General features: G+C 40.4%; 1 protein-coding gene across 35 annotated transcripts in view; it reads right to left on the minus strand.

Annotated features, from left to right (window-relative positions):
- The window catches only part of rims2a (regulating synaptic membrane exocytosis 2a), a 281,737-nt gene that overhangs the window by 152,379 nt on the left and 106,075 nt on the right, over positions 1-23,283 (minus strand). For 32 of the 35 annotated variants that reach the window (XM_059022394.1, XM_059022415.1, XM_059022392.1 and 29 more), the window contains one exon: positions 1,992-2,950. In XM_059022394.1, coding sequence (XP_058878377.1) covers positions 1,992-2,950 — 959 coding nt within the window. Of the gene's footprint in view, positions 1-1,991; positions 2,951-8,337; positions 8,345-11,290; positions 11,525-13,290; positions 13,309-23,283 lie in introns of those variants that run through there. The other 3 variants (XM_059022419.1, XM_059022409.1, XM_059022402.1) reach the window with 3 other exon arrangements.

The raw sequence follows: 23,283 nt of genomic DNA on the forward strand, positions 1-23,283 counted from the left end.
AAGAAAGCCTTTCCTTCTGGGTTATAAATCGTTCATTCAAAAAAAGATTATCTGCCCCCAGCATCTGGAATCAGCATCTCAATACAAGCGAACAAAAAAGAAAAAAAAAGAAAAAAACGTATCTGTTTCAGGTTTAACTAAATATACTTCTAGTTTGATAAAATGTGGACATCATGTTAGTGCACAGCCCCTAGGGGTATCCTGTAGGAACAGGTTACATTTCTTTCACATTGTTATTTACAGGTATTCATAGGCAGTATATGTATCTAGCAGAAAATGTTAGGGAAGTTTCTTGCCAGATACACATAGAACACGCACTTGGGAACACCTGGACTCTCAGTAACATTACCAGTACAGGATGACCCCATCAGACTAGCTTCATTTTTAGTAATCACGTTTCATTAACACAACTAAAAATAATGAATCCCTGCCAAGCAACATCATGGATGGCTGTTCAACTATTTAAAGCCCAAAGTATTCCCTGCTATAAAGCTGCTCAATGACTTGAATCTAATAAGACATCGACCCTTACCAATTTTTTTTTTCTGCCTGGGACTTCCCAGATCTTGTGGTAAGAAATAGTTAATTTAAATTAAAAAAAAAAAAACAGCAGTAGAAAGGGGCAGATAGAATAAAACAAAAAGTTTTGTTAAATTAATAAAATTGCAATTTAAGTTACCTCCAGGATTTTGATGCTGATACCCAGACAGGAAAAACAAGAACATTTCATCTCAAGTTATCAAACTGCATTAAACAGAAGGCAGAGGGCCGAGGTTAAATTTGTGAGGTTAAGTATTTATGATTCATGTGAGAGTTAGATCAAAAAGTCTGTAATAAACTTCAAATGAGTTTTTCCATATATATATATATATATATATATATATATATATATATATATATATATATATATATATATATATAATATGAATCAGTGCTTGGAAATTCTCGCCTGTGATAATAGGCACAAAAATAGATTGAACTATTGCCCTAACATCCTTACACCACCAGGCAATAGTCTCCCTCTGACATGTGATTGGTTCACATCACTGTCAGTCCTGTATTATGCAGCAGTCAGCAAGCTAGATGGAGAGCTGTACGTCAAAAAGACTTTGATAACTATGCGGTATGAACTTCAAAAACATTTTCTGTTATTTATTTACTTATGCTGTATCAGCTACATTTAAACAACATATATAAAGTCGTATTTACTATCCAACCTTGCTTCACTTATTTTCTTGACTGATTCTTATATTAAATATGTACTGCAGACTCGGCTCATAGTGGAAAATTAAATGCCCCTCGGGAAGACTATTGTTACCTCCAGAGTGCAACAATAATCTTCCCTCAGGGCAGTAATATTCCACTATGGCCCTCCTCTCCAGTCCATATTTCCATATATATATATATATATATATATATATATATATATATATATATATATATATATATATATATGACTAATTTTACATATTTAGATATATTAATCTAGCCACCAGTCTAATTTCTGTGGAGGTTGTGGGTCCAATTACTTGTAAGGTTTGGATAAATAGAAGAATTTAAGCTATTACTTAAAAAGGAGATCTCAAGCTAATTATTATTATTATTTTTTTTTTCTACTGTAAAATATAATTCTTAAAAGTTTGCAATACAATATTTTGGAAAAGGCAACCAGCCAGTCAAATGAATCCCTAACCAGGGACTGAATCCACAAAATACCTATCCTAATCCACCTCCGCTAACCATCTTATAGACACTGCAAGATGCTTTTCATTGAAAGTCATTTGTCCCAAACATAAAACCTGACTAAGACCGGAAATGCCTATTGGGTCATATTGACATAAACACAATTAAAATGAAAGTCTCCATTAAAATTAGTTTTAGCTCACAATATAATTTCAGAAGTTGCTAATATTTTCAAAGGCATATTATATATTATACTGTACATTTTCACATGTTATTTCAATTAAAAATAGGCATGCAATGCTGCCTACCTTTCTCACTGACTGACTCACTCTCTATCTCCACGTCGTCACAGCTGGTGTACTCTGGGGTGGTGGCCAGCTCCTCCTCAGAGCTGCTCAGCGAGACCTGCCGCATCTTGCCTCCCTTTTTTGTTTTGTGTGGCTTTGGCGGCGGTGGCCGGATGGACTCAGACTGGTCAGAGCTGAGCGAGTCATTGCGCAACATGGTCTCCATCTTCTCACGCTTGGTCTTCCGCACCGCCGAGCTGGGATCCAGGTGGTGCTGCTGCTGCATACGCATAGGGTCTCCCCCTCCCCCTCGCCGCATGTCCCCTTGCCTCTCCCCTAGCACAGGGCTCCGGTGGGGAGTAGGAGGGCTGTGATTTGAGGTCCGTTGCCGGTCGTGGGGGCCAGAGCCCTGAACCTCTCGAGTTCTCTCCATGGAGTAGGAACGCTGGCTCTCCATGGGTACCCGCCTCTCGGAGGTGGAGCGCTGCCGAGACTGGCGTTCCCCTCGCATCACGGACACCTGGGGTTCATCCAACTCTGTGTAAGCCAGCGAGACGTCACTGTGCCGCCGCTCATGCCGAGCACGGGACACCTCGGCGTGCATGCGCATCTGCTCCTCATAGGGCTGGGGCTTGACTGGGTAGCGGGCCAGATTGGGGTCGCTGCGGTAGCGGGCCTGGTACTCCTCTTCCCGCTGCCGCTGCCTCTCATATTCGCTTAGCTGGCCATCCAGGTCCTCATCTAGAGGGTACTCCTGCGAGTGCCGGCGACTACGCCGATCCCGGTACTCCCCCCGCGCGGTGTCCGCATCCTCGTACATCCGTGAACCCCGCTGTGGCCTCCGCTGCTCCCGCTCCCCGTAGTCTGATGGTGACCTCGGCATCCCACTGTCCGATGGGGCATACTGTGAACGGTCACCCCGCTCCTCCCTTTGGTCGTATTTTTGGTTTGGATCTCTGGATGCTGATGGGCTTCTTTTCCTGTGAAACAAAGGAGTGAAAATGAGTCAAAGAGAATTATTTTCTGCTACAGTGAATCAAGAAGGGAGGGTTTGGGAATGCTATATCTGTTTTTATCATTGGTATTCTTAAGTACAGCTGTTCAGATTCAGTTATATTCTGTTTTGTGTCTGTCTATCTTTTGTCAGAACAATGTGTTATCAGGCTGACATTAAAACTAGGAACATTTTTTGCCCCACATACCGTATGTCAACACTAATTAGATCCCAATAAAGTAGATCTGTATTAGAATCTGAATTTAGCTAAATAAATTAAAACAAATCTGAACTGGAAATTAAAAAAAGGTAATCACAACCTAATTATCACTAATATTTAGTATGATGCACCATTTGAACTTATTTTACCATTGCCTCAGAATGAAACAAGAGATATAAATATACAGGATATGTTACAGTATATGGAGAATATTGACTGTATTTGTAGACACAGCCTAACTAAAAGTGTTTAGTGATTTTGCTTAGCTACACTAGGGTGATTCACATTACATTTTTTTTGTGATTGTATAAGTCCTGTCCTTAACTGCCTTCACCTATTGTTTATCCTGTAATATTTTGGCAGCTCTGAGTTCTCTTACTGTGCATGGATAGTGTTTGATGGATACTTTAAATCTTGCTGTCTTTATCTGTTTACTGCATTGTCTTTCCTAACTATTGGCTCTAAACTGTCAAATGTATTTTTTTGTGACAAGGGACTTCCCCTAATGTTACAGTAGCTTAAACAAAGATCTTCCAAATGCATGATTTAGGAAGCATTCATTACGTGTGCCCAACATGAGCCAATCAAACCATAGTTTATGACACTGCAAACCACACAGGCTGATGGTGGCCATGGAAATCAATTAATTTGACCTGTTTTAAAATCGCAAACCATCTCAAGAGCTGGAAAGTTTTTTCTTCGTTTGACAGAAGGTTTGAGACACAGTGTTTCTGATGACTCAGACTACACCTTCTGCTTAGTCTTTACCCTATAGACCAGAGGTCTTCAACCCTGCCTTCTGCTTAGTCTTTACTCTATAGACCAGAGGTCTTCAACCCTGCCTTCTGCTTAGTCTTTACCCTATAGACCAGAGGTCTCCAACCCTGGTCCTGGAGAGCTACTATGGCTGCTAGATAGCGGCTCTCCAGGACCAGGGTTGGAGACACCTGCTATAGACATAGCTATATACATTTAAAAAACATATATAATTTAAGATGCACTCATATTGAAATAACATCCACCTTAGGCTGCAAAAATAATACGAATTTCAATTTAACAGGGCAGCCTATTGTATATGATCCGTTTGGGTTTACCAAAATGATGAATTGCTCTGTGATGTTCTCCAACGTTGCCAATTACTGTTTAGAAGGAGGAGTGTATTACTGTGTCCTACATTTAGCTAGGGATGATGTCCCCAAGATCCAATCAACCTAGCGAACACAATTTTAATGAAATGCTATTTTTTTAAGTTGAGTGTTTCTAGAAATTAGGGCAAGGGTTCCATAATAGTCCCTGTTTGAAATCAATACACATCACTGAATGATTGACTTAAACTGCATAGATTTCTTGCTAAGAAAAAAAAAAAAAAAAAAAGCAAATGGAATAAAGGGAAATGAAAACTACAGTTATGGCCAAATGTTAATGCATCCCCTATATTTTAATCAAAGAAACTACAAAATTATATTGCAAAAGTCAACCGGAAGCCATAATAGCAGTACAGCATTTCGAAATGTCACATTTTCTGGAGCACTGTTTGAACTCTTGTACTGTTTACTCAGAAGGGAACATGCACACAGGAAGTCATCACTGGAGAAATCTTCATGATTTCATCCCACTTGCATTTTGGTATTAGAATGCCCAGAAGCCAGTGAAGAGCCATTGTGAGCCTCTTCCGAAACATGACACAAGATGAAGACGTCCTGTGACGTTCTTAACTAACTGTCTTTGAAAAGCTTACTGAGCCGTGAGGTACAGTACAAAAAAAAACAAAAAAAAAACACAAATGATGACACAACAATGTGTATGGCGCTCAATTGATACATCTCATTATTACAATAATTGCTGTACAGTAAATTATACGATAAAATAGGGATTAACCCCATTTGGACCCTTTCCATATTACTGCCTTCCACTTATGTTAACTCCAACCAGGGTTGAACTTGTCCCACTTTTCATATGTAAACAAACTAAAATAAACAAGGTGTCCCTTAGCAACACAAAAAGCTATGATCTCTGTTGTTTGCCCATAGTGTTAATTAAGCATGTGTAACTTAATTAGGAAACCGTCACAAGGATTGATCACTTTCCTTCCCAACATCTTCCAATTCGTCTGGCCCACTGTCTTAAACTACCAGTACGGTACAAATGTGTCTCGTTTCACTCCATCCCTACACCCTGTCTTTGTTTTGGAAAGATTTTTTAGGCCAGGTGTATGAAGTAATATACAACATGTATAGCTGGGCATACGTGGATAGAAAGGTAGTAGCGCCTGAGCTGTGGGGGGAGAGAGATACCCTCCAGACAGACCAGCCAGTGTAAGGTGAATTGCTCTGTAAGGGCTCTTAACAGTCTGTAGGGGTTGCTTTATCAGCTTCCAAGGTCGGTCTGTTATGAAATAGTAGAAATACTTCCTCTTGCGAAGCTATAGTCTCACATAAAAACCTCTTGGTATGAAAGGCGCTCAACAAATAAAGTTTATTATTATAAATGTTACATAATTCAAATCTTATCGTCCACAAGGCCCAAATAGAGAAGTGTCAACAAATACTCCCTACCATCAACTGTTAGCCACATCAGCCTTCAAACAACTCCTTCCTTCCACGGGGCAACATTGTTTGACAGCGCAAACTCACAAGGTGTTCACTTTATATTTTGTAACTGCATGTGTATGTAAGCTACTTGTAGGGCAGTGTGCATAGGACTCAACCATCAGCCTGATGTGTGACTCTTATTGTGTGGAATGACCCAGAGTCCTTTGCTCAGTACAACAATTAGTCAGTTTAATACCAATACTTTATTAAACATCAAAATCAGCATGCAATACGAAAAAGGTCATTTATGCACATAATTACACATTTTTGAGACAACAGAGTGTGCAGTCTTCATTCCTCTGATCTAACAAAAATCCCTAAACAAGCCGTTTATACTTAACCTCTGCTTACATCTTTCTTCAACAATTTCTTTTGAAATGTTTCTCCATTACAGCTTTGGTATCCTCTTGGTTCTTCTAACAAACATCCTCACAATTCATGCATTTGACACACACACACACCCTGCTAATAGGATATATTACTACAAGAGATTACAACAGAAGGGTACAAGACACCGACAACCTCCATATATCATACCCAAATAAGGAACGTGTTCTTATCAGTAACTTTCCACAAGCTTGCCCTTACATTGAAAACTAACAACATTTGATTAGGAGAAAAATAAATACACAGACAAAGCATACAGTAACAACATTTTAAATATAAAACCATTACAGAAACAGCACCTTTTCTTTTAACAAGATGACATCTAAAAGGCTATGTGTCATTTGTGGTTATCGTGAAGCCTAAAGTAGCACATCCAAATGTTGTGGCAGAAAGTCTGCCTTTTTATTTTTGCTATTACCACGTCATGTCTTTGTGTGCAGTCTCAACCAGTTCTGTACAGATGTTACCATGTTGGAGCCTGGGGTCAGAGAGACACTTCTGGCTCAATGGTGACACTGTCTACTGATGTCACATATGCATTCAGTAACTATTTGTATTTCATAACATGAGTTCCCTCTCTTAGGAAACCCAAATCTCTGAGTTGATACAATAATTTGTGGGGGGGTGGGGGGGACTCGAGCACTGATATTGTAATGTTTTCATGTTTAGGAAGTAGTACTCAGGGAGACGGAAATAAATGAATATATCAAGATAGATAAAGAAATAAATGTCTATGTATTGATTAATGTATTCATTTATTTCAATATGTATTAATGTATTTATGTACTTATGTTTTACTTTAACCAAATATATAGTCTATCCTTCAGCATTAGCTAATTCTCAGAAACTAACGTTCCTTTTTGTCCAGTGGGGACCACGAATAGCGTTACTCTCATCAACCAGTATAGAGAGGAAACCGTACTTCCTTGCACCAATAGGGACCACAATGGGCGTTACACTGACAGGAAACCAACATTTTTCAGAGATCAGGATCAGAATCTCAAAATAATGACTCGAAGCCTCTATCACTCCTCTCCCTCCAGAGCTACCGTCCTGTCTCCCTCCTACCCTTCCTCTCCAAAACCCTCGAGCGGACTGTACACCGCCAGCTCTCTGCTTTCCTGTCCAACCACTCTCTGCTTGACCCTCTCCAATCTGGCTTCCGCTCTGCTCACTCCACTGAAACCGCCCTCCTGTCTGTCACCAACTCACTTAAGTGTGCCCGAGCTGCCTCTCTCTCCTCTGTCCTAATTCTCCTCGACCTCTCTGCTGCCTTTGACACTGTTGATCACTCTATTCTACTATCATCTCTTGCTGACCTGGGGATCTCTGGCACTGCTCTGGCCTGGTTCTCCTCCTACCTCTCCAACCGCACTTACCAGGTAACCTGGCGTGGAGCAACCTCCACACCTCACCCTCTCTTAACTGGAGTCCCCCAAGGGTCAGTCTTGGATCCTCTCCTGTTCTCTCTCTACACCCGCTCCCTGGGCCCTCTCATCGCATCCTATGGTTTCTCATACCATTTCTATGCTGATGATGCTCAGATTTTCCTCTCCTTCCCCACCTCTGACTCCACCATCTCCTCCCGTATCTCTACCTGTCTGTCTGCTATTTCCTCCTGGATGCACTCGCATCACCTCAAACTCAACCTCTCTAAATCTGACCTCCTTTTCTTTCCCTCCTCCTCCCCCTCCTCTGATCTCTCTATCTCTGTTCCTCTGGAATCTACCACACTCTCTCCCTCTTCCTCCGCTAAGAACCTTTGAGTCACCCTGGACCCCTGCCTCTCTTATTCCCAGCACATCTCCACTCTGGCACGCACTTGCCGATTCTTCCTGAGCAACATCCGAAGAATCCGACCCTTCTTCACCAACTATGCTACCCAGCTCCTGGTCCAGGCCCTGGTACTCTCCCGCCTAGACTACTGCAACTCCCTCCTGGCTGGCCTCCCTGCGTCCGTCACCCGTCCGCTCCAGCTCATCCAGAACTCTGCTGCCCGCCTGGTGTTCTCTCTGCCTCGCTTCGCCCACGCTACTCCACTACTCCGCTCGCTCCACTGGCTCCCGATCACCGCTCGCATCCAGTTCAAGACTCTTGTACTAGCCTACAGATGCCTTGACCAGACTGCACCCAGCTACCTCCAGACCCTCATCTCTCCCTACACCCCCACTCGACCGCTCTGCTCCTCCTGCACTAGAAGACTGGCTCTACCTCCTCTACGCTCCCCTGCCTCCAGAGCCCACTCCTTCTCCACCCTCGCCCCGCAGTGGTGGAATGACTTTCCTACAGATGTCAGGACTGCCCAGTCCCTGACCACGTTCCGGTGCCTCCTCAAGACTCACCTCTTCAAACAGCACCTGTAGAACTCCTCTGTTTGTATCCTGGGACACTATCACCCTTCATTTAAATGTGCTTTATTTTGCTCTTATCTGCCCCCTATTTTACTGCATTTAATCCTGTACTTCAGAATACTGTAATCTGCCAAGTGTTTAACCTGTAGTATTTTGTATTTAATCATATCCTGATGTAACTATCACTATTATCTGCTGTATTATTGAATTGTGGTTTGTCACACTTGAACAAAAGTTATTGTATTTCTTGCTCTTATTGTATTACTTGTATTGTAACACTTGAAATGTATTTGCTTACGATTGTAAGTCGCCCTGAATAAGGGCGTCTGCTAAGAAATAAATAATAATAATAATAATAAAAGATGACTCGAAAAAAATCTCCTATAACAGTCCCAAGAATCTCAGCTGGCTGACTTCATCTTTCAAAATACTGCTTGTTTTCTCAACTAATCATGTAGCCGACAGTTACATAACACAACACACTTGCAAACAGAAGGTTATAGGTTAAAATCCCACGTATAACAGACTTTTCTTTAAAGATATTTTTGCAGGTAAACGTTCCATTTTAAAACAGAAATAAATCATTTAATATAAATGATATTAATTGTCGTTAAACTCATATGTCCTGTAATATACATATGCATGGATTAAAACCCCCTGGGGTCTTTATTTTTTTGCCTGCGATGTGTGCGACAAGTCCATTTTAAAATATCAATAAATCGTTTTAATATAAATGATACAGACGTCAAAATAAATGTGTTCCCTAGTGTATTTCCATGTTGACAAACTCGGATGTCCTGTAATATACATATGTGTGGATAAAAGTGCCTGGGGTCTGCCAAAAAATATGTTGGGTGAAAAAGAAGGAGAAGGACATTTTTACCTTACTTTGGCAACTTATTTCTCTTACTGTATGACAGGTATTGACTTTTCTTTCTACATTTCACCTAAGAGTGCTGGGAACTACAAATTAAAAGTGAAATTCTGCTTTTGGCTGATTTACTTTTGCTGCACCAATACCCTGAAAACACGTAAACTATCCTTGCTGTAAGAGAAAAAGTCTGGCAGTTCTCATGCTTCGGTGATAACTTGGCACGAGGAACTACCGTTCCTCTCAATATATATATATATATATATATATATATATATATATATATATATATATATATATATATATATATATATATATAGTTGGCCACTGGCAACTTTAAAAAGTAATAAAGAGTAATATCAAAGCATTTTTTATGTTGTTATAGTGCAGTAAAATTTGAGATATCTCCTATCTGCCATTATTTTAGTTTTAACTGAACTTGTCAGTGTAATTGCTGGTAAACTGAGTTAGGGTTCTTTTATTTCATTTTTTATTTTTAACATTTCAATCCATAACATAACTCTACGAACCAGTCCTCATATAATTTGCAAAAACACAATCCTAAATGCAAACTATATAAAGGAGGCAATAAACAAACAAACAAAAAAAACAACAAATAAAAAAATAAAGTACAACAGCAGCCAGAATTGGATTCTCTGATATTACAGAGCATTTTAGATAAAATAAGGCACGGAAAACAGCAAGCAGCACACAATCATCTCGCTACCAGAGATCGACACTAAATCACTTTCGCAAGTTATGTTCATTTTGTTTAACTAATCTTGCACTACAATTTATTAATTCTCTCCTCATTTTTCAAATTCAGACTAACAATGAAAAAGCAGTAGACTGTTCCTACGCAGTACCTCATCAGCAGACAGCTGCTCAGTCGTTGGGGAGCTCCTTTCTGCTGTGCTGTTTATATGGAAGAACGAGTTATGGGAAGCATCCTCAGTAAAGACCACCACCGTAACCAAAATGAGGCACATTATGCAAGGAGAAAAAGTGTACTTCATTATAACTGTAAAGGATACCTACAAAGCATGCCACATCCACGACTACCTCTTCAGTGATGCTTTTGCAAACAAGATGAGGTACAATACAGTCACTTAAACCTGCACTAAAGACCACCATAGCACCTTCTGTCTATAGTGACTACTGTGGTGGATCTCCAGGATTCATACATTTACCATGTTTACCACTTGTCAATAAAGCCCACTATTAGACAGTCTTGTGAGGTTCTAATAAAGAGATTAGACTGTATAGATCTCATTTACAAAGATGACCTGGAGACAGCGGCAAAGACTATTCAGTTTTCACACACACACACACACACACACACACCTTTTGAATAATCTAATTCACACAACCGAACCAAGAATTATATTATCTGTACTGGTAGTTTAATATATATATATATATATATATATATATATATATATATATATTAAAAAGTAATCTGCTGTGGCTTTCATTTAAACCATACTTTGTATAGTTCTGTAAAAAGTTTAATTCTGGAAGGTAACATGATAGATAGGATTCTCACAATTATTACTGCAAGTTATTTATTTATATGGCTATCAAACTTTCATAGTAACAATATGTTAAATAACCAAGTAAAAAGCAACCAAGATGATTTTTCCCGTGGATTCTGCCACCACTGGTTTATAAAAAGAGAAAATGGATACAAATGACGTGCACCATCCTGTGAACTCTCTTATTTGGGAATATTCACTTTATAATGATCATTTATTTTGAGCTGTCTATATTAAAAAACGAGTTAGTACGCAAAGCTATCAAAAGGATAACATAACATGAAATGAAAAAAGCCTTGGGTGCAAAATCCATTTTGGACTCTGATTTATTTCATTTTATTTTGAATCAAAGCACATTCACTAAAAAATACCTTTCTAGCAGCCATTGCACATCTGGGCAGTCAGAAGCATCTCGTCCAGGAGAATGCATCAAATCCTGTGCTGGCAAGCACTTTCCTTTAAATCTCCTCTCAGCCTTTGTAAAGTCGCATCCAAAAGGTCTCAGTTATAAAATATATAACTTTCAAATGGTCCCTAAAGTCAGTTGTTTCCAATATCATCTTTCACTCTCCTCTCGCACAGGAATCTTCTAAAAGCATGCCGCAATGTTAAGTGCTCCTCCAGCCTAAAAATCACTGGATTGGTGACCTGCTGCACAGGCTGTTGGGAACACGGAGGGGTGTTACAGTTTAATGCTGTTATCATAGGCTGTATATAGCTGTAGGTCAAGCAAGATTTTACCCTGCAAGGAGGATTATTGTACTTAGCTGATTACTGGCTGGCAGTTATTGCCTACGAAACGCAGCGGGCTCCCAGATTTGGCCTATCCCTATTCTATTTTCTAGCTGACAGAGATTACTTTGAAATACACAGCAATGGAACTCAGTGTAGAATCCTTGTAATAAATATTTGCATATACTCTATTTTTAGCCTGACTTTATGAGTGGGAACTTGTACAATAAAAACGCACACAAAAAAAATTATATTCAAGAATTTTGCAATTCTGAAGTGGGAGAATTAACCCTTCCACAAACAGATATTTTGCCTTTTCAAACACATGTTGGAAAATGCTGCTCTGCTGAAATAAACAGGTGAGGCAAATGATTGACAGACCTGCGTAGGTATAATTTTTGCACGCAGTGGCTGTTGAAGATCACACTACAATATCTCCTCACAGATACAGATACTTAGAAATGGCTCTGTTCTGAAGTATTTTCAAATTCAAATCAGCTGGTTCTAAGAAGAACTGGAAGATGAGCTAGTTTATTTCTGCAGCTCCAAAACATGTTTTGCCAACCAATGAATAAGTGATCAAAATATAATTTCTGATTTTTCTTTTCTACAGGGTTTCCAAAGAGATCAAGTGCATCTACATGGCTTTGTTCCAGGCAAATCACCACATGAACAGGGGCGATGACAGTCAGTCGATACTAATACAAAAGGGGATCATCAGGATGTTTGACAAACTACACACATTTGCAGATACCTGATGATCTATTCAAAACTACATCATGACACTACAGTTTATTCAGACTAAATTGGAAATATAGTATTACTTTGTGTTTATATTTTTTGTCAATTTGTTCCAAATAAAAAAAAAAAAACTATTGGGATACATGTAAGAAATAAAGTCATTTACAACTTAAGAAATATTTCAAATGGTTTATTTACAGATACTTTTAGATGTGTGACTCACACTGTAGCCTTCCCTTTGACTGATAGCATGGTCAAGACTAGAAGATACCTCAACCGTCTATGGAGGTTAGTCAAGACCTAGGTTCAGCTTCAACCTGCAGGCCTACTGTACTGTTCAGATTTAGCCCCAGATCTCCACACTAATAAACTATTCTGCTCCAAGGACGCAGGGAACATTCAAACATGCAATTTGTCAATGCCATCTTTGCAGCCTAACATGCGCCACTGTATTGTCTAACATTCACACATGCCCACTCTAACCTTGATTTGAACAGAATTTTATTACAGACCTGTTTTTACTCATGTAAACTGCCCTACAGTAGCAATGGAAAAATATTTGTGCTTAGACCAAGGTCCTTTATTATAGCAAAGCAAGACGCAAAGCTAGATGCATGAAATGAATGATATCTAGTATCTAGATATCATTCATTTCATAACATACACCTCTTAACAAATTGAACAGTTCTCCCTTCCACATGTTGAAGAATCCAGAATCTATACATTTTATATGAGGATTCTACAAAGTAACTTAATCATTGGAGCCATTTTGGAGTTTAAAATGAACACACTGTAACAGTCTAGGGTTCGGCCATAACATGAAAGCAATGGTTTTGCCATTACATTTCCATAGGGTGTAAAACAAAATAAAAAAAAGTAATATCTGAAAGACCTGAACATGGTTGACTGCTGCTCACTGACGTGCATCAATTTAGTTAACCCAACAAGTGTCACTAGCTACTGATACCTAATTGAAATATGAAGCACTATATGAAAAAGTTGTTAACAGTTTATGAAATATCACATGAGGTTAAAATAAATCTTTCCACAAAACAGTTCATTTTAAGGGCTGAATGAAAGATTTTGTATTTTATTATTATTTATTTCTTAGCTGACGCCCTTATCCAGGGCGACTTACAATTGTTACAAGATATCACATTATTTTTACATACAATTACCCATTATACAGTTGGGTTTTTACTGGAGCAATCTAGGTAAAGTACCTTGCTCAAGGGTACAGCAGCAGTGTCCCCACCGGGGATGGAACCCACGACCCTCCGGTCAAGACTCCAGAGCCCTAACCTCTACTCCACACTGCTGTGGATTTTAAAATGTAAGTTTGGCATACTGTCTTTAGTTCTGCTGGGCATGCAGTTATTTTTTTATTTTATTGGACATGCAAGCTGTACTTTAAGTAAAGAAAAGGCATGAACATGACTGGTTACAGAAGCTCTTTAAAGCTGCATGGAAGAAGGCGGCTCAGCCATGTCAGCTGATGGTTTAATCATTTTATTACCCAAACTGCACTGTGTCAGCCATGGGGCCTCCTATTCATTGGTGTTTTACAATTCTCCAACATTACCTATCTGCAGCATCACCATTTTTTTAACATCCAAGGTAACTAAGATACAGATAGGATTGGTCGAATTAAATAGGAATTACCTCTATTTATAGTCTATTAATTTTAGAAATGTTTGAAAAATATTGTCTTTCAAAAGGCAGCTTGGGTTGCCTGATCTCTGTTGATAATGCAAAGTGTAACCTCCTGTGGTCCCACACAAGAGAAACAAATGACCCTATAGTCAAGCACATGATGTGTGACCAGTAACTGTAGTTAACAAAACAGTTCCATAAAATTTCTCCACCATGACATCAGTTCACTATATAGGTCTCAAATGTGCAGTTTTGAAAGAACCACATGTTATAGCAAACATGTATTTTCATTTAAAAACATGATATCTCGTACTCCAATAAATAAGGGACACCAAGTATATTGAAAGCAAGGGCTTCCACACAGGTGTGGCTCATGCGTTAATTAGGCAAATAACATCCCAGCTTGCTTAGGGTTATGTATACAAATGCTGGACAGGCCTGGTTGCCTATAATTATGGCTAGCATGGCTGCAAGAGGAGACCTCAGTGACTTTGAAAGAGGGGTGATTGTTGGGGCGCGTTTGGCAGGAGCTTCAGTGACCTAGACAGCTCAACTTGCTGATGTTTCACGAGCAACGGTGTCTAAGGTGATGTCGGCATGGAACTCCGAGGGAAAGACATCATCAGCAAAGGGCAACAGTGGGCGGAAGTGCATACTCGATTTGATTGGTCTCCACACAGCTTCCTGTAGTGGTGTGATCCCATTGAAGTGTGTTGAAAGTATTGTATTGCTTAAGTACTGTCTCTACCGCAGTTAGCAGCTGTTACCAGTTCCCTTGCAAAGTGAGGGTGGAGGCTACTTAAGCTGAGTGAATCTACTAGTGGTCAGTCTACAGGTAACCACTCCCGCTCCCACTGTGCCTAACTGTCTCGCCTGTCCTGCTATGACTGTCTCTCACATCCCTGTTATTCTGTCCTCTCACTCTCATCCTCTGCCCTCTCTCCGCCACTGCTCCTCCAACCCCTCTAACCTCATCCCTCTGCCTCTCACCCCTCGCACTCTCACCCCTCGCACTCTGGAACTGTTACTCTTCTGCTAACAAAGCTGATTTCATCTCTCCCTTTGCCTCCCACCTCTCTATCGATTTCCTTGCTCTCACTGAAACCTGGCTGTCCGCTGATAACACTGTAACTCCTGCCACCCTGTCCTCTCTCTACGTCCTGTCCCACACTCCACATCTCACTCTTCTCCTCTCTCCCTCCTTACTCTTTTCTGTCCCCTCCAACCTCTCCTCACCTTTGAATTTCATGCTGTCCAACTAACCTCTCCCTGTCAACTCTTGCTAATTGTACTGTACCGTCCCCCTGGACCTCTCACTCACTTTCTCGATGAACTTGACTATCTACTATCCTCCCTCCCCTCTCTGTCTACCCCAACTGTCCTATTTTAATATCCATCTCTCCAACCCCAGCCACTCTGCCGGATACCTCCCTCTCCTTCACTCCTTCGACTTCTGTCTCTCTCCATCCCCTCCTACCCACAAAGCTGGCCGTCAACTGGAACTCACCTTCTCCAGGGCCTGCTGCCCCTCCACCCTGTCACCCCCTGGACCTCTCTGATCACTATTTTATCTCTCTTTCTCTGTCTCTCCCATCTCTCCCTGCTCCTCCTACCCCCATTGTCACCTCTCGCCGTAACCTCCGCTCTCTCTCCCCTTCTGTCCTTCCCTCCACCGCTCTCTCTCACCTCCTTCCTATCGACTCCTTCTCCCAACTCTCTGTAGACTCTGCTACCTCCACCCTCTTCTCCTCCCTCACTTCCTCCCTTGACTCCCTCTGTCCCCGCTCAGCAAGAACCACACTGTGATCTGCTGAAAAGAAATGGAAGAGAACCAAACTCCCTGCTGCCCTAGACCTCTACCGCTCCCTCCTCTCCTCCTTCTCCTCTACTCTCTCCTCTGCTAAATGTTCTTATTTCCAATCTATAATCCAAGCCTCCATTAACAACCCACGTAAACTATTCTCAACCTTCTCCTCCCTCCTAAACCCTCCCCCCTCCTCCTCCCTCTATCTCCTCTGATGACTTTGCCTCTTTCTTCTCTTCTAAAATCTCAGATATCCGCAAACTCTTTAACACCTCTCCCACCCCCTCCCGCTCCAACCCCTACACCCACTGCGTCCCCTACTAACTTGACCTTCTCCACCTTCTCCCCGCTCTCAGACTCTGACCTCTCCTCCCTGCTCCAGGGCCACAAACCCACCACGTGTGCCCTGGACCCCCTCCCCACTCACCTCTTTCAAGCTGCTGCTCCTGCTCTACTTCCCTTCATCTCCTCCCTTCTCAACAACTCTCTCCTTTCTGGTCTCTTTCCCTCTGCCTTCAAACAAGCCTCTATCACTCCCTTCCTCAAAAAACCTACCCTCGACCCCACCTCCCTCCAGAGCTACCATCCTGTCTCCCTCCTACCCTTCCTCTCCAAAACCCTCGAGCGGGCAGTACAGTGCCAGCTCTCTGCTTTCCTGTCCAACCACTCTCTGCACAACCCTCTCCAATCTGGCTTCCGCTCTGCTCACTTCACTGAAACCACTCTTGTGTCTGTCACTAACTCACTAACTCTGCCTGAGCTGCCTCTCTCTCCTCTGTCCTAATTCTCCTTGAACTCTCTGCTGCCTTTGACACTGGCGATCACTCTATTCTACTATCCTCTCTAGCTGACCTGGGAATCTCTGGCACTGCTCTGGCCTGGTTCTCCTCCTACCTCTCCAACCGCACTTACCAGGTAATCTGGCGTGGAGCAACCTCCACACCTCGCCCTCTCTCAACAGGAGTCCCCCAAGGGTCAGTCTTTGGTCCTCTCCTGTTCTCTCTCTACACCCGCTCCCTGGGCCCTCTCATCGCATCCTATGGTTTCTCATACCATTTCTATGCTGATGATGCTCAGATTTTCCTCTCCTTCCCCACCTCTGACTCCACCATCCCCTCCTGTATCTCTACCTGTCTGTCTGCTACCTCTTCCTGGATGCACTCACATCACCTCAAACTCAACCTCTCTAAATCTAACCTCCTTTTCTTTCCCTCCTCCTCCTCCTCCCACTCCTCTGACCTCTTTATCTCCATTCCTCTGGAATCTACCACACTCTCTCCTTCCTCCTCAGCTAAGAACCTCAGAGTCACCCTGGACCCCTGCCTCTTGTATTCCCAGCACATCTCCACTCTGGCACGCACTTGCCGATTCTTCCTGAGCAACATACGAAGAATCCGACCCTTCCTCACCAACTACGTCACCCAGCTCCTTGTCCAGGCCCTGGTACTCTCCCGCCTAGACTACTGCAACTCCCTCCTGGCTGGCCTCCCCGCGTCCACCACCCGTCCGCTCCAGCTCATCCAGAACTCCGCTGCTCGACTGGTGTTCTCTCTGACTCGCTTCTCCCACGCAACTCCACTGCTCCGCTCACTCCACTGGCTCCTGATCACCGCTAGGATCCAGTTCAAGACTCTTGTACTCGCCTACAGATGCCTTGACCAGACTGCACCCAGCTACCTCCAGACCCTCATCTCTCCCTACACCCCCACTTGACCTCTCTGCTCCGCCTGCACTAGAAGGCTGTACCTCCTCTACGCTCCACTGCCTCCAGAGCCCGCTCTTTCTCCACCCTCGCCCCGCAGTGGTGGAATGACCTTCCTACAGATGTCTGGACTGCCCAGTCCCTGACCACCTTCCGGCACCGCCTCAAGACTCACCTCTTCAGACAGCACCTGTAGAACTCCTCTGTTTTTCCTCTGGGACACTTATCACCCTTCCTTAAATGCGCTTTTCTTACACTTATCTGCTCCCTATTTTACTGCATTTAATCCTGTACTTTACAGAGTACTGTACTGTAATCTGCCATAAATGTTATTCAATCTGTAGTATTTTGCATTTAATCGTATCCTGATGTAACTATCACTGACACTTATCTGCTCTGATATTGATTCGCATTTTGTAATATAGTTACTAGAACTGAAGTCACTGTATTTTATCTTGCTCGTAATTGTATTAATACTTGTACTGTGATTCTTGAAATGTATTTGTTTACGACTGCAAGTCGCTCTAGATAAGGGCACCTGCTAAGAAATAAATAATAATAATAATAACAATAACAATAATAATAATAATAATAATAATACTCCAGGATTGCGATATCCGTGCATTAATTCGAAGTGCAAGGCAAAACAGGCGAGCAACTGCAGATCAATTGACTGCAAATTTCAACCTGGGGTGCGAGCAGCCTCCAGAGAGCGGGATACCATAGTGACCCAACGTCCTATTAAGTGACTTTACATTGGTGTTTCCATTTTTTTGTCCACTACCTGTATATATATATATGTATACATGATGTGTGTGTATATATATATATATATATATATATATATATATATATATATATAGCAAAGCTGAGCTTGATGAGCTCTTGATCGATTACGTACAGTACTTTCTTCCAAAAGCATAAACAAAAACACAGCCTCCGTGATGTCACACAAAACCTCACGATTGGCATGTAATGATGGCCTGAGTTCAGTGATTTGTTTAAACAGGGAGTCACTCACTTCAGTAATGAAAGGTGTGTGTGTATACAACAAACAACCGCAGTGAGTGCTGTTTGTAAATACGATTGTCAAGCCAAATGCAGTGTATGTAGGTAGCCTTAGAGAGTGAGATTCTTCTCACCCCTTCAATTGCTTCTTTTCTGTCAATAAGCAATCCGATGCTTGCTCCATTAGCTGACATGCTTTCAGCCAGTGCCATGCTTTGGCCCAGGACACACTGCCGAGGTGAAATGACCTAAGAAGGACAAGTGCAAACAGATAACCCAAGAATAAGGCATAGAAAATGAGAGATTCCTTTAACTTGAAGTAGTACCAGATATCATGTTTAAAATTAAAATACATGAGTTATATATAACATGTGTTTCTTTTAAAACTACACATGTGGGGCCTATGCAGCTAATGGAAGTGCAAGTGCATGAAATTATTTTGTTAGCTACAATTATTGTGTGCAGCCCAATACAAACAAACTTGTCCAACAAATTCTCTTCAGACTTCTCATTTCAGTTCTCTATAAGCAAGTACACTCATAGGATTTTTACATGCAGTATGAATGAAAGCATCATTTCAGCAAGATGAAGTTTTCTGCAGATATCTAATTTCCAGTTTGTTCCAGCCCTTAGCTCCAGTAACTAGGCTGCAGTGCCTCCCTATTTGGAAATACGTATTTTAGTTAGTGGATGAAGGCTTCTGAATAAATTATTTGTTACTTTATTTACCTTAGCCACTATGCTATCTACAGGTCAGCCTGAAACGCACACTTGGTAAAGCAGTAGAGAAAAAAGGCAAAGTTTTGTATTCTGTTGTCATTTTTGTGACGAGTAGAAGCTCTGGAGACAGGAGAGCTATTATCAAAGGGAAAAATAGTGCTGTATACACAAATGAAGGTGATAGAGAATAAATAAACCAGTCTCAGGAATCCAGCTTGTGCTGACAATAAAAATAAAGCCACCTGAAGCAGCACCACAACAACAGAGATCACAATAAAAATAGAACATACTGCAGGATGACTGAACAGATGACCAGGGTGCAAATTTCAGCTAAAAAATTTAAATACCAGTTACTGAAAAGGGTTTATTTGAAATAAAGAAAATGCTGTGGTTTTTACATGGTGGTATACAGTGTGTGGGTGGGTGTCATTTGCAGAAAGAGAATGGATGATTATATAAAGATTGTGCAATAGCCCAGATCATGCAAAAAAAGAAAAGAAAAATAAGTCCTTTATCTGTAATACTAATTTGTATGCACAAGCACTTTTTGGAAGTGCCTGATCAGGTGATCAGGGAAGGTTTTATTCCTCAACCCTTTTTTAATATCTGGTTAAAAACGTCAACAGAACTACAAGTGGCTTGATACTGTAATTCCCTTTACCTTTTATTATTTTCTTTCTATAAAAATGTGTACACCATGAGGCATATTTTCAGCATTTACTAGGCTCAGACCCTATTGATTGCATGTGCAATTAAAACATATATATTAAATAATTACCAGGAAAATAATAGGAAGCAAAATACTGTTAAGATTCTAGCTATGCTGTGTATATATATATATATATATATATATATATATATATATATATATATATATATATCACACATACACACACAATTGTAGTCAACAGTTTAAATATTTCAATGAAAATTTATTCAGAAGTATTCATACCCTTTGATGCTATGATAGTGTTGTCTACAAGGTGCTAGAAATTTCAATATGATAATGCAGAACCTAATTCTTCAAAAGTCTAGAAAATGCTGGATTGTAGGTGAACAATCTTAGAGAGTATAAAAGGGTTAGGCATAGGATGATTGCTGTCATTACCAACAAGTCAATATGGAAAAAAGTAGAGAGCTATCTGAAGACCTTAGGCAGAAAATTATTTATTGTCATGAAGCTGGATACAAGAAGATTTCCAAGCATTTGAGCATCCCTATTTCAACTATTGTTTCTATTATCAAGAAGTACAAGACTCATGGTACTGTCACAACGTTCCCTCAGTCTGGAAGAAAGAAGGTTCTTTCACAAAGAACAAGTAGAAGAATTGTGAGGAAGGTTAATAATAATCCGAGATTGACTGCCAAAGATATTCAAAGTGAATTGGCTGCAAGTGGGACTGAGGTTTCCATTTCAACCATAGGTCAAGTATTGCATGGTGAAGGTCTCAATGGTCGCAGGCCAAGGAAAAAGCCACTGTTAGGAAACGTCACAAGGACAATCGCTTAAAGTTGGCAAAGCGGCATTGAATGATGGATATGAGTTCTGGTCAAAGATTTTGTGGAGTGATGAAACAAAAATTGAGCTATTTGGTCACTGTTAGTGACCGGTGCACATGATGTTGCAGTGCAAGAGGAAGCACAGAACCAGGAATTGCTTTTCTGCCAAGTTGGCAATATTCATCAGGAACTTAAAGAACAGGTAAGAACTGAAACTGAACTTTTTACAGTAAGCTTGATCCTAAACAATAACAAAATAAACAAACAAAAAAAAAAATCAAAACCTCACTTTTAACAAATACTTGTAAAATAGAATAGAAATGTCCACAAGCTGGCAACTGCTATAAGTAACACTAATTATCCCACCCTGCTTAAAAGATGCGCATGAAGGTGCGCCCGCTTTTTACTGAACCGCTCTCCAACAGCACCTCATGGAACCCAGGCCACAGGCTCCGGTAAGCATTCTGAACTTTAATATCCAACACTTTTCTGTCTACTCGACATACCTTCCAAACCTAATACTTTTTTAAAACCAAATGCTAAACAAATAGTATTAATACCCGTTTTAACAAAAATTATTTACTTTGTTTTGTTTTAAATTTTATTTTAACCAAAGACGCTACACATTTACTGAGTGTGTGCACCCACTCAACAAATGCGTCCCCCTCCACATTAACTGGGAACAATACTTGCATCACATTATTTTATTTTTTTTCTCTCTCTTTAGTTTTATTAGGTACCCATGTCTCACGGCCCACAGACCCCGGACCCCAACCAACACCCTGTTAAGCATTTTGTATTAGGTTTCAATATTATGTTTATGTACATTGTAGATTAACATTCGCTATATACAAACTATCAGCACATAAAAAGTCCATTGCTGTAATTTAGTAAGGGAGGGATTTCACTCCGTTAGTCATTTGGAGAAAGTCTGGCTTGGCCTACAAAAAAAGAACACCATACCTACTGTCAAGCATGGAGGTGATAATATCCTTCTATGGGGCTGTTTTTCCCCCAATGGCACAGGGAATTTAGTTCCAATATGGATTTCATAGCATACCAAAAGATACTGGCCAATCAACTGAAACCTCCCGCTACAAAACTTGGTTTAAAGCGCAACTGGACGTTCCAACACGACAACGATCCAAAGCACACATCAAAATCTACTTCAGAATGGATAAAGAAGAATAAAATCAAGGTTCTGGAATGGCCTAGTCAAAGTCCTGATCTAAATATGATTGACAGTCTTTGATATGAATTGAAGAAGGCTGCGCACAAGAGAAGTCCTCAGAATTTGAATGAACTGGAACAATTTTGCGTTTAAGAATGGTCAAAGATCACTAAAGAATCATGGCAAAATCTCATTGACAAATATCCTAATCGTTTAAAAGAGGTTATTATTGCTAAAGGTGCCTCAACTAGCTATTAGTTTAATTTTCCATGTCAGGGTATGAATACTTTTGAATTGGCATGTTTGGAGTTTTGCAAAAAAAATTGCTGAAATAAATAATTATAGACATTTATTTCTTGTATTTTTTTTAATTTTTTTTTTTTTTTTGCTCATCCACAAAAGCAAAACTTTTGCTACAAATGATTTTTCCTATAATTATTTGTTTAAAAAAAAAATCAAATCTAGAAATTATAAATTTCCATTGGGGTATGTAAACTTTTGACTACAACTGTGTATATAAATAGCAGTAGCAGAAATATATATAACTACCTAAAATGTGAGAAAAACAAACAAAATAGAGACACATATTCAGGGTTCTCCCCAGGAATTCTGTACAGCTGGGCGGCAGAACATTATAGCCGGGAGCACTTTTAACAGAAAAATAAACTTGCCTTACCTTAAATATATAATACGACAAAGAATTTGAATAATATGTTGTCTTTCATTGACTATATCTGGTTGCTCTGTTTTATGTTCCACATTTTTTATTAGGTTTTTGTTTGTAGTAAATTACCGTGCTTATTTAGACACTCTACGATTTAACTGGGGAAAGATCAAGTAGGTTTATCGGAGTTCACCAAAAAAAAAAACCCAAAAAACGGTAATTATTGCTTCATTTAAATTGTTTTCTTTATGTTAAGTCTTCAGGGCATTTTGTTAATGCACGTCTATTTTTGTTTTTTGCTGTTCTACATTTTTTGAATGCAATTTTTCATTTTAACCATTTTTTTTCCACAACAGTACTCACTCATGTTTGGTCACCATCACTGTTGCACGAAACCGGAGTGTAATAATCCAGCAGCTCTGCACTTAAGCATTTGTATGTCGGCTGACAAGTGTTCAGCCTCTATACATGAACACCCAATATCTCTCACAAGCACCTGGGTACATATTTTTACGATAATATGACAAAAAAAAGGACAATGATAATTCCTGAAAATAATCTTAATATTTTTAATAAAGTAGCCGGTGCAAATATAATATTAGGCAGTGGATTGTGCCGATCGTCGTCTTATTTTGAAAACCCTGCGTACATTGTCACTATTTTTGCATT

This window comes from Acipenser ruthenus, chromosome 4 (genome assembly GCF_902713425.1).
Source record: "Acipenser ruthenus chromosome 4, fAciRut3.2 maternal haplotype, whole genome shotgun sequence".
Taxonomy (NCBI): domain Eukaryota; kingdom Metazoa; phylum Chordata; class Actinopteri; order Acipenseriformes; family Acipenseridae; genus Acipenser; species Acipenser ruthenus.